Source organism: Haliotis asinina, chromosome 3, assembly GCF_037392515.1.
Source record: "Haliotis asinina isolate JCU_RB_2024 chromosome 3, JCU_Hal_asi_v2, whole genome shotgun sequence".
NCBI classification, from domain to species: domain Eukaryota; kingdom Metazoa; phylum Mollusca; class Gastropoda; order Lepetellida; family Haliotidae; genus Haliotis; species Haliotis asinina.
Window position 1 is genome coordinate 82605002 of NC_090282.1, and position 13775 is coordinate 82618776.

At 38.7% G+C, this 13775-nt stretch overlaps 1 protein-coding gene across 1 annotated transcript; it reads left to right on the forward strand.

Moving 5' to 3' along the window:
• Positions 1 to 12016: 12016 nt before the first annotated feature.
• On the forward strand, positions 12017 to 13276 carry LOC137279091 (uncharacterized). Its single transcript, XM_067811567.1, has one exon. It carries the CDS (start codon positions 12017 to 12019, stop codon positions 13274 to 13276), a length of 1260 nt encoding a protein of 419 aa, XP_067667668.1.
• The last annotated feature ends 499 nt before the right edge of the window (positions 13277 to 13775 follow it).

Consider the following 13775-nt stretch of genomic DNA (forward strand, 5'->3'; position numbering starts at 1 on the left):
CCGTTTTTAACAATACCTTAGCACGTATTCTGAATTATATGTTACAATCCGTAACTCGTATTCTTTTTGTGACAAATCTTAATAGTGTCTATTGTAACAGTCCGTGTTCATTCACGGACCTGTTGGGGACGATGGTCATTGCTATCGATAAACACACGTCAGTAATAAAAACAAAGTTCCTATTAATAGAGGGCACAATCTTCACTTTGTAGTACATGACAAGACTATATTGACACGTTGTGAAGATTCGCTGAGCAAACAACCTAAACCTGGCAAGAAAACTCAGTATGAATGACGAGCTTTGATTTTCTTTAAACCAATACCGCTAAAGCCAATGTGTAATTTTGTGGAGAGTTTATAATTCCTGAACACTTGCGTTAGCCCAAGACTTCCGAGTAATGAACTGTTTCGCTAAACTGTCTTCAGCATTCAGTGATCTGCTCCGAAGAGAACAATCCGAGGGTAGTAATTGTGTAGCTCCATGCGCTTGGGTCTATATGACAAAGACATCAAACGGCTATGACAAATCGAATGTCAGCGTTTCAGGTGGGAAGGCAAGGGCTCTTAACACTGGAAATGCTGGAAACTTCAATGAACACTGGTACAATAGAATTCTCGAACAGCCTGATCGAGCGTATTAGGCATAATTTGTTTGTTGACGATAGTGACGGTATGGATATGCCACACTACACAGTTAGAAGTAGCATACTCTGGCGGAGTATGTATAGTTCCACTCTCGTCATGTGTGGCACCAAGGGTTCTAAACCAGAAGCAGAAATAGGCCACTTGATGCTGCTTCTGTTGCAAATCACTGAGTCATGCAGGTATTATATATGCAGCGTATATGTTTGATGTGTTCTTCCACAATGTGCTTTTTAGCTGTTGAAGCTCCTGCTCAGTATTAAAAATGAAAGGCGGTACAATCTTACCCGGAGGTCTGGTTATATCAATGGGAATATGTGACATCGTATTTGTTGGGTCATGTTTAGATCAACAAGCAGTCGTATCATGCAGTCACCAACCCTACGCCGAGAATGTTAGAGGTTTCCTGTCGCTGTGTCTTATTTGAAACATATAAAGCATGCTCTTGTAAAGCTAAAACGGTATAACCCAAGAACTTTCCATAAGTGAAAAGCATAAACGATAAAGGAAACATGAGAACAAGTGTTATGCAGCGTAGTCATTGTTAAACAATGTTAAGCAGCATTACAGTTGGCTAATGATTTAGTAGAAGTTACACCAGCACTTGGATATATTCCTGATTAATGTAAGCAGTAACCATTTTGGAACCAAATTTTATCTGGAATCTTCCCGAACAACTATAAAGCGATCCAGTTTGGCCTAGGTATTCAGACTATGATAGTGAGCATACGCACGCGTTTGATGTCACATTACATCAAGCCGGTGTGAAGATAATATGTTCACCCTGAATATCCAGCCTACTTTGGAAGGTTGACGAGTGATACTGCGAGGAGGATATCATTATCACTGACTATACTGCTTTCACCACTGCGTGTGTAACTGATACTGCTTGATACTGCCATATATACTGAACAGTAAAACGAAACTCTGCCAAGTATTTATATATAAGACATAAACATGAACGCTTACTTTTCTGAGATTTCATTTCCTATACTTCCGGTTATTTTCTGCTGTTCAGTATACACTTTCCTGTTACTAAATTTTGTGTTGTGTCCTTAAGGTGTAAGTACTTTGCAATAGTTTGAATTAAGAAATCACCCGAATCGTATGCTTTCAGAAGAAAATTGTTTTTTCCGAAATCAACCGATCTGAGTGGTTTCCCTAACCTTAGCCCCTGTTCATATTCACAAGATTTGCATACACAAGCACAAATACATATGAGTTTATTTCCTTAGCGGTTTCTCTCGATTTACTACTATATAGCAGGGTGGAAGCAGTCCTTTGTCAACGTAGAAGCCAGTTTAGGTATTTCCCCTACATCTTATCCACTGCATTAACAGCTGGGCTAAGTCGGGAGAGATCCCTGTATAGATGTGACAGAAGCAGGTACTGGTGTCAGAACATTGTTTTGAATTCCTTTCATAACAAACAATGGGTTGACAATTTTGCAATGAAAGATGAAACTTCCAAATTCATCTATGAGCAGCTGGCTCCTTATCTTGGCAACAGCATGTAGTCTGTGAACCTACTGAGATCAAGAATCAGGCGGGAGCAGGTCTTGGGAAAATCAATCCAATGTTTGCAATGCAGTAACACTTGTCGCCTGTATACATGAAATTTCCAAATGGAGATAATTAAAAAAATGTAATTCAGGGTTACAAGGATAGGTGCGGATTCAAAAATTGAGGAGGAGCCGTCGATGGTTCTGACATCTCGATAATAGCACCACATCATGATCATGGAAAGGATTGTATTCCCTCATACTGCAAGTGGTATGTGGCCATCGTTGCATTCTTACAGACAATTGCTCTGGATGACCAGGGCGGGTGTGCGACGCCAGAAGTTTGCAAATTCTGATTTGTTTCAAAAGGGAGTTTCAGGACGCCTGTTTCCTCAATGGAGCAAGACTCTCCACACTAACACCGCGTTTGCGGTGGTATTGGGGACACCGCATATCTTTTGAAAGTCTAGCTCATGAAGGCTTACCCAGACAGAGGGAACCCGGCGCAGTCCCAAACGAACTGTAACTATCGTCTGAGCAGAGCCAGGGTGATGACTGAGCGTGCATTTGGACGTTTGAAAGGAAGATGGTGTCGTTTACAAACACGATTGGATGGTGATGCCCCAGCAGTTATTGTAGTCTGCATTGTCTTGTACAATGTTTGTTAGTTAAGACAGAAACGGTTTCCGGGGAATAGCGGTGCCCTGCTGATGATAATAGTATGGCTTTTGGAGATCACGACAATAGTGACATGTCGGACAACAGAACCAAGGCGATAGGAGATTTTATTTGTAACTACCTTGCAACTACAGACCATTGAGTTTCTCATTGATCTCCTTGATGGCTTAATGTTGTGCTGTATGTTATTGAAGTCTCTTTCTTTGACTTATATTCATTTTATGTTTGATTCATTTGATTGCAGAAATGAATAAAGCTTTGTAGTTTGACAATCTTTCAATTGAAAATCAAGTGAATTCACAAACACTTACATTGTGGAATAAACAGAATAACTTTCAAACGAAATGTGACAGTTTTACTCTGGTTGTAGAGTACGTTGTGGCAATCTAAAAAGAACATTTTATAGAACATAAATAGTTTAACGATAAGTGATTTCTCATTAAAGATACCTTGAAAACAATAATTAACTAAATGTCACTCCAGAAAGCAAGTACACCTACATGCTGAAACAGTTGGAACCGCCAGATGACATGCAGGTGTGAACTTGTACAGGAACATAGATCATCCATTTCGGAATGTAACAGGCTATAAACGGTTTCAACAGCTTTCTGGTTGGTGACGTCACTGACTGGGGGGCTGTAGGAGCATTGCCGCTGGCGACTCTGTGATATCCCTGGATCTGGATCCACACTGGGGGTTGTTCCAACACGAGACATGATCACGCTCCTCTGTCTTAAGATGCTCGACTGACACTAACCTGATTTTCCCCATTTCCATTTTTTCATTTTGACATCAAGCTTGCGCTGTTCTAAAGACAAGAGCTTCTCTTCATTCTTTTTTCTTTACACGGCTCGACGCTATATGTATGTATAAAGGGTAAATCTCAAGTGTTAAACTGTCCATCACAGACGACAAAGCTATCTCCAGCCATGATTTTCGGGGTCTCTTCTTGTAGTCTCCATATCTCACGTCGTAACCCCTCTTAACCAGCTGACTTTGTTTGGGCTTAGTGTTTGATCTCAACTTCATTTTCAGAGAAGCTGTCGTCAACAACTTGTTGTCTCTGGACACACAACTTTCAGGGGTGATGTCATGGGACGAGAGCCAATATTTCTGTTCAGTTCATCATTATATCGATGCAAATGTCTTCGCTTTCCACTGGTTTCCATAGCTGTCTTGCATTATCTCTGAGATCTCTTAGGAGTATGCATATTTATTTTGCAGTGTGCAATAGATCTATCATAACCAAAGTCTCTTAGATCTCTACTTAACTCTTCATAGGGAGCCTTCTTGACATTTGAAAGCACTGCACTATGAGAGACTGCAAACTTCCTATGACTACCGACTGGGACCTGGCGTAAAGATTGGTGATACACCATTTATGTACCATACTGTCACATCCATAATCAAATTTGAGACGACGCACTACAATATCACGGACTGACGTGTCAAACGCAACTGACAGATCAATGCTACGCGAGTGTATTATCTGTAAATTGTATTATTGATTAAGTGATTATTATCATTGGGTCACAATGTTTGGAGTTTTGAGTGATGGTTATTATGGGTCACATTTCGTATCGTAAATGTTCAGTGCTTTTCGTACTTTGCCAGCAGGCTTTAAGGTAGCGCTTCAGAGTTGCCTCCCTTTGAGTATGTGTTTTGATTAGTTTTGCCTACTTCCGGGAGACTACGAGAAAGGTTCTAAGTTAATGGTGATGGCCGTACTGTGCGAGAATATTCACGATCTCGCCTTTGTTTTGCTCAGTACAAAATACCGAAAATGTTTGACTTCTCAGTGTTATATTTTGCTGGTTCTGATGGGATATCTTATACCTTTTGTCCCGGCAATTTTTTAACCGTAACATCAAGTAGCACCAACATTGCAAATTTACTTTCATCAACCGCACACAAGAGATTGTTCATCACAGAGTTCAAGGCTGTCTCTGTGGTATTACTACCTCCTCCAGTATTTTAGACATGAAAAGTACACTTAAGACGGGTCCATATTTCCGCAAGTGTTGACAATCACGTGATGCTTTTGTTGACAAGGAAGTAAGGAAGTCTGAAGGAAGCGGATCCAGTTGACAAGTTGTTACCTTTGACTGACGAATACATGTGTCTCTTTCTGTTAAAGAGAAGGCCTTCAGACAGCTGTCCAGTGGTTCAGAACCTGGGCTGTCGGTTGACATTACGTTAACAATTATAGCATGAAAACACCATCATAACCCCATGGTCCAGGAATGTAATGGAGTTTATAGCCATTAGGTGTCACCTCGACACATTTAGAAGTACATCATTTGCATGTAGCCATGTTTCAGTACTAAAGAGTATATTTACGATTGAAGCAATGATACAACCGAGTATTTCCAAACTGGACATTCTACAGACAGGTGTGAAAGCATGGAGGAATGACAGCGAACAACGCTCAGGTCATCCACACCTGTCACTGTTTGTATTTTTCTCCTCTTTCTTCTTCCACAAAGTATTCCCCCGTTAGCTGGCTTTGTATCACACATACGTAGTACTCGTACATATATGACGTTGTGTACTTGGGGCAGACCGTTGTCTCCCACGAAAGAGGCGCACCAGGTCAAGCCGTTTGTCTGCTGTGTAGACGTATTATCTTATTTTGTTACAATAATATATGCGTTTTTGACTTCGGAATTTCTGGCACAGAAAGCAACTTCGTGTATATCTATAATGTCGTGTAGTCACGATGGGTCAACTAATGACAAAAACCTGTAACTGTCATGTTGTAGTGTACATGTAATTGCCGAGTTCTTCTTGGATATTTATAATATTGCACCGTTAATTGTTAACAGCACGTGGCTCGTTGCCTACTGCTCCGCATGTTGTAACACAACTCAAGTGACACGTGTAATACGTATTAATTGGTTTAACGCGAAGGCACTATCGGAAAATAATATATTTTTTCCTCGAAAGAGAAATCCTATTTTCAATCAAAAGGTTATCGTCTGGGAACTAACCCAGATCAACAGAATCCATGAAATGTTCGCACCGTCCATCGATTTGAAACGACACATCTCCGCTGTTGCTTTAGGCGTTTATGAAGCATAATGCAAAAAGTGTTTGAAACACAAACAATTTTAAAGAGTTTATCAAGGCATGAATACAAAATTCTGAAAGTGTATTCCGGCTCGGCCTTGGTGTGTTGTGTGTTGTGGGTTAGGATTGTCTGTGTTTGTTTGAGATCAAACGCTTTGATGACGCCATCGCTTTATGACGCCATCGCTTTAATACAAAGTTTCCTGAGGTGCAATAAGTGTTATTCGTGACGTACAACCCTGACACAAAGGGATTAGTACTTCAATGGATCTATATTACTAATGTATCTTGAAACCACAATTTGAATCCAGAATTGTCGTCTGCTACCCTTTTTGGTACGATTCGTGTTGGAAATTTTGGCCTGTGAAATCCGGAGCCAAGCAAATAGATTTTGTCATTTTACTAATGAGTTAAGAAAAAAATGGATGATAACTGGTGTGTTTCATAGAATCAAAACAAAGCATGACATACATACAATGCGGCCTTCTGCAAAAATACGGTTAAAATGTATTCACATATATAGTGAAGAGTTATAACGTTTTCCTGTATTCTATGCATTTTATGTACCCCAGCTATCCAGTGTCCTGACTGCCCGCCATCCGGCTGGGACTGTGGGAGGACGGTCTGTTTCTACATCTACACATGCCACAACAGCTTCTCTGGAGCCACAGAGGCGTGTACACAACAAGGACTGACGCTGGCATCAGTTGCTTCTTATCAGGAGCGTCAGCTTCTGCGGGATGTCATCGTCAGCGTGTATGTACAGACTGTATGGGGATGTTTGTAGGTTAACATCGATAGAGTGTGTGTAGAGATTGTATAGGGAATTGTGTAGGATAACATCGCGATTTTCTTTGGGATGTTATCGATAGAGTGTATACGCAACGTGTACGTGAAATGTGTTCACATGCTCTATTTGACAACCTTCTTCGCTAAGACGACGTTCTTCACTGTTCACTGTAGTGTAGCTTAAATATTGCCAGTTTCGGAGGAAAACGCCACTCATTCAGCTATCATGTGTCGTTGCAGGGCCACTTCCGACAACTTGTTCTGGTTGGGAGGTATGCGAAAGTCAACCTCTGATGAGTTCTCTTGGCTAGATGGTTCTCCGTTTCCCTTCACGAATGAGACCAGCAACTTAGCCGACCTCTGCCTCAGGTACAGAGGCATCAGTTATAACGACTTTGAATCCAATAGCTGTGACCAGTGGCATCAGTACGTTTGCAGGAATGGAACAGGTGAGCATTTCCTTATCGGGATCGATCGATCGATCGAGAGAGAGAGAGAGAGAGAGAGACCACCGATGCCGGTTGTTGTCCAATCATGTCAAGACCATCCAAATTTATACTGTGAAACAGAGACACAGACCGTTGACTTGCACTCCCCCAGCAGTGATATGAAACCATTGATCCTACAGCATAGATATCCTTGGTTCTGGGTGTAATGTTCAGGGACTATGAGACAGACTACTTAACCACACGTACACGTACATTTCAAATATGAAGTGCTGAAGGCGTTTGTAGTAAGGAGATGTCCCTTATGGATTTACCAGCATGTTTCTGTTTAAACTGTTATGTATATGTTTGGGGGAAATGTTCCGATGTTTAACCTAATCTAGGCAAGGTTCACTTCCGGTTTTATTCAGAATACATTTGAGTTGTGCCCACATAATGCCAAGAATGAATTCTTGATTGTATCTGTTTCTTTGTGTGTGGGCTCCATATCTTGTGTGTGCGTACGTGCGTACGTGCGAGCGTGTAAAGGTTCTCTTATGCTCCTGGCTGATATGTATTTTGACTAGGTGTAGCCCTCTGAAATCCTATGCGGACACCTGACGCAGGCACGACATACTGACTCTTAGTCTATAGTAAGTTCTTGATTCATTCCCGAAACGCCAAGCGACGGGTCTTTATGACGCGGACGAGAACTTTCCTACTTTCCGTTCACCGGAAACGCACCCTATCACTTGATCACTATGCTAACGCTTAGTCTCTGAATATATATATACCTTTGAAAGTAACAAATCCATTTAAAGTGGAAAGAATACCCCAGTGATGCTAGAAGTTCGGAACCTTGGGAAATCTAGACCCATTTAGGGCTTTAATAATAATGTGGTTCAGGGACTGTAAGACAGAGTGCTTGACCACGTACACGCAGGTGCTTCCTCCTTTACCTGTCGCTACATGATCTACTGTTCAACGCACCAAAACACACATCCACAGACAACAAACATTACACCGTGTATGTCAGTTATTGAGGACGTACGCCACCGTATTGGCGCCTCTTATAAATGATAAGCCTGTTTTTTTTCTATAACATGTCGTTTGACAGTCCTATCTGTCCTGGCCATGTATCACGGTTAATATCAAAAGGAGTAATGATTCTACATCGATGTTTGTCCATCCTGGTGAACCACGCCATCACTTACATGTCTGCCTTCCTTTGTTAGAAACAAATATCGCAAGAGTGGTTCTGAGTGTTTTACAGTGGTAGAGATTATGTCAATGTTTGTGAAGATTACTTACGCTGTTATGTAAGTGATCGATCAGTTGGCTGGGTATTCGTTTTATCGATTACATAATAGTATCAGTTTAACTGTCGAAGCGGGGACTTTCATACATCAAGAACCGCTAGCTGCATTAAAGTCATGGAAGCAATCAATATTGTACCAGGCACAAGATGTTTCTTCCCTTGACGCTTTTTTTAACTTTTTTTTTTAACACACTATAGCAAATATTTGTGTGAATTCATATTCATCAGTGTCTTCATCGACCGGTGGTTTGTGCTAACATCATGACTGAATATTCCAGGACAGCCATTTTGTTGTTTATCACTGGCATTCTGTGTGCATATGCGACTTCACGATTTCAGCTTCAGGGAAATATTGCCATTTGTGTGCGCACACAGACACAGACACAGACACAGACCCAGACCCAGACACACACGATTCGATTCTTAGACATTACATGTCAGACTGATTTAGTCAAAAGTAACTACAGTAACTTCGTTTATATTAACTACAGTAACTTAGTCTGTAGTAACCACAATAACTTCGTCTATAGTAACTACAGTAACTCTAGCTATAGTAACTACAGTAACGTAGTTTATATTAACTACAGTGACTTAGTCTATAGTATCTACAGTAACTTAGTTTATAGGAACTACGGTAACTTAGTCTACAGTAACTACAGTAACTTAGTCAAAAGTAATTGTGGTAACTTTCTCTATAGTATCTACAGTAACGTAGTTTATAGTAACTCAGTAACTTAGTCTACAGTAACTTAGTCTATAGTAACTACGGCAACTCAGTCTTTAGTAATTATCATGGTAACTTAGTCTATAGTAACTAAAGTAACTTACTCTGTAGTAACTACAATAACTTAGTCTATAGTATATACAGTAAGCTCGACTACAGTAATTGTGGTAATTTAGTCTATAGTAACTAGAGTAACTTACTCTGTAGTAAGTACAGTAACTTAGTCTATAGTAACTATGGTAACTTACTCTGTAGTAACTACAGTGACTTAGTCTATAGTATCTACAGTAACTTAGTTTATATTAACTACTGTGACTTAGTCTATAGTATCTATAGTAACTTAGTTTATATTAACTACAGTGACTTAGTCTATAGTAACTACAGTAACTTACTCTGTAGTAACTACAGTAACTTAGTCTATAGTATCTACAGTAACTTAGTTTATATTAACTACAGTGACTTAGTCTATAGTATCTACAGTAACTTACTCTGTAGTAACTACAGTAACTTAGTCTATAGTATCTACAGTAACTTAGTTTATAGGAACCACAATCTTCGTCTATATTAACTACAGTAACTTAGTCTATAGTATCTACAGTAACTTAGTTTATATTATCTACAGTAACTTAGTCTATAGTATCTACAGTAACATAGTTTATATTAACTACAGTAACTTAGTCTATAGTATCTACAGTAACATAGTTTATATTAACTACAGTGACTTAGTCTATAGTATCTACAGTAACTTAGTTTATATTAACTACAGTAACTCAGTCTATAGTATCTCGAGTAACATAGTTTATATTAACTACAGTAACTTAGTCTATAGTATCTACAGTAACTTAGTTTATATTAACTACAGTAACTTAGTCTATAGTATCTACAGTAACATAGTTTATATTAACTACAGTAACTTAGTCTATAGTGACTACAGTAACTTAGTTTATATTAACTACAGTAACTTAGTCTATAGTATCTACAGTAACATAGTTTATATTAACTACAGTAACTTAGTCTATAGTATCTACAGTAACTTAGTTTATATTAACTACAGTAACTTAGTCTATAGTATCTACAGTAACATAGTTTATATTAACTACAGTAACTTAGTCTATAGTATCTACAGTAACATAGTTTATATTAACTACAGTAACTTAGTCTATAGTATCTACAGTAACTTAGTTTATATTAACTACAGTAACTTAGTCTATAGTATCTACAGTAACATAGTTTATATTAACTACAGTGACTTAGTCTATAGTATCTACAGTAACATAGTTTATATTAACTACAGTGACTTAGTCTATAGTATCTACAGTAACATAGTTTATATTAACTACAGTAACTTAGTCTATAGTATCTACAGTAACTTAGTTTATATTAACTACAGTGACTTAGTCTATAGTATCTACAGTAACATAGTTTATATTAACTACAGTGACTTAGTCTATAGTATCTACAGTAACATAGTTTATATTAACTACAGTGACTTAGTCTATAGTATCTACAGTAACATAGTTTATATTAACTACAGTAACTTAGTCTATAGTATCTACAGTAACATAGTTTATATTAACTACAGTGACTTAGTCTATAGTATCTACAGTAACTTAGTTTATATTAACTACAGTAACTTAGTCTATAGTATCTACAGTAACATAGTTTATATTAACTACAGTAACTTAGTCTATAGTATCTACAGTAACATAGTTTATATTAACTACAGTGACTTAGTCTATAGTATCTACAGCAACTTAGTTTATAGGAACTACGGTAACTTAGTCTACAGTATCTACAGTAACTTAGTTTATATTAACTACAGTGACTTAGTCTATAGTATCTACAGTAACATAGTTTATATTAACTACAGTGACTTAGTCTATAGTATCTACAGTAACATAGTTTATATTAACTACAGTAACTTAGTCTATAGTATCTACAGTAACATAGTTTATATTAACTACAGTAACTTAGTCTATAGTATCTACAGTAACTTAGTTTATATTAACTACAGTGACTTAGTCTATAGTATCTACAGTAACTTAGTTTATATTAACTACAGTGACTTAGTCTATAGTATCTACAGTAACATAGTTTATATTAACTACAGTAACTTAGTCTATAGTATCTACAGTAACATAGTTTATATTAACTACAGTGACTTAGTCTATAGTATCTACAGTAACTTAGTTTATAGGAACTACGGTAACTTAGTCTACAGTATCTACAGTAACTTAGTTTATATTAACTACAGTGACTTAGTCTATAGTATCTACAGTAACATAGTTTATATTAACTACAGTGACTTAGTCTATAGTATCTACAGTAACATAGTTTATATTAACTACAGTGACTTAGTCTATAGTATCTACAGTAACATAGTTTATATTAACTACAGTAACTTAGTCTATAGTATCTACAGTAACATAGTTTATATTAACTACAGTAACTTAGTCTATAGTATCTACAGTAACATAGTTTATATTAACTACAGTAACTTAGTCTATAGTATCTACAGTAACATAGTTTATATTAACTACAGTAACTTAGTCTATAGTATCTACAGTAACATAGTTTATATTAACTACAGTGACTTAGTCTATAGTATCTACAGTAACATAGTTTATATTAACTACAGTAACTTAGTCTATAGTAACTACAATAACTTCGTCTATAGTAAACAAGTAGTCAGGTGGTACTTTGTTTGAGTGGTATACATCGGTACGATGTGTCTAGGCTAGAACCAAAACATGAACATGGATAGAGGATAGTCAAATGACATACGATACGCTGCTCTTTACATTATTGTATACATGTGCATCAGATTGATACAATGGCTATATTTGTATTTTGTTTGGTGTTAAGGAAATATGTCACCAGCAAATACCTCGACAACAACGCAGATCACAAGCATTATGACAGCAGACTCAACTTCAACAACAACTATGGCAAGTGTTGAAACAGCCACAACGACGTCAACGCCGATGGCAAGAATATTGACAACAGCTACCACTATGACGGCGGAGACAGCAAGCGTAACAACCGCCACCACAACACTATCATTTGCAGAGATAACAATTGTTGCAACGACAAACAACCCTGTGGCAACGGAAACATCACCAACAACGGAAACACATCAGATAACAACACCAACACATCCGACAACGTCACCACAAACGACAATACTAACGACATCAAGAACACAACCAACAACAACAGTGGCACAACCAACAACAACAGTGACAATACCGACATCTGGAAGACAACCAACTATACAGCCGACAACATCAGTGGTACATCCAGCATCTGGAACACAACCAACCATACAGCCGACAGCAACAGTGGTACAACCGACATCTGGAACACAACCAACCATGCAACCAATAACAGTGGCACAACCGAGCTCAGTAGAACAACTGACGAGAGTAACATCATGGAACACCATAATGGAAGATCCGGCATTATCAACTGCGCTAACTACATCAGCAAACACAATGGCTTCAAGCTCTACCGTAACCACAGTAGAAACGGCGTCATCAACACAAGGTTACTCCCCACAAGATGTTTCACGTGAATCAACCAGAACTGTGTTTGGCGAAATATCAACTTCAGGAAATGCTGCAAGAAATACAGGATCAAGTCCTGGGACACCAGTGGTCATCTGGGGCACTTCGGCATCTGAGACACCAACTTCCGACAGCGTCAGCAATGGCACTGCCCCGTCACCAAGTCAGTTGCCGGGCAACCAGGGTACCCCGCCGACAATGACGCCTACCTCTACCAGTGCCTCCAATGCCAGTGTGTACCAGTCGACGGTGGTTACAAGCTGCGAGTGTTGCGCTGCTTGGAAAGAGTTCCTTCGCAGGAACTTGACATCAGCCACATTCAGGCTCGATGACCTCCAGGTTTACAAGAAGAGGAAGTTACAAACAGTAGATGACACGCGCATCTCTGCTCGTGGCATTGGCGGAACTGCTGTTGCATTGTTGGTGGTCAGCTTTCTCACAATTGTCGTGTTAGACGCGGGTAAGCTCTTTCATGACGTCAGTCGGATGTACAAACATTTAAGAGAGGCCTTTCGTCCTCAAAATGTAGTAGACGTTCAAGTCAATCGCGACGGCGATGCATAGATGTGTATGTAACTTTCATCGATTCTGTACCGTCACAAAATGTACGCTACGATGAACGAGACGATATATTTTATCGAATATTTTGGCATCATTCTGACAAATGCATAATTATGAACATAATTTACTTTCTGTTATCAGGCGAACATGTAAATGTTGCACAAGAAAAGTGTGTATATTATAATAATGCCAGATTTTGTGCAGACTGTTGTACGCCTGCCGACAATCCTCGCTCGATTTTACAAATGCTTCTTCAGCACACATGAATTAATAAGAAAATTCATTGCATCCAATGTATGTGCACAATTGATGTTTATCACAAGCTAAACAATTTTGATTGTACACACGTGGAAGACTGTTAATTCGAGAGACATAATCGCCAAGCGATCTACCTGTCGCCATTACGAGATGCTGGTAACGCACGTGAAATGATGCAGTGATAGGGCTAGGACATAATGTAGGACCATTCCGGTCAATGAGCATTTACATACAACTCCTCCTC

What these genes read in the sequence shown, in the direction of transcription:
- LOC137279091 (XM_067811567.1), top strand. Translation starts at nt 12,017, where the DNA reads ATGTCACCAGCAAATACCTCGACAACAACGCAGATCACAAGCATTATG.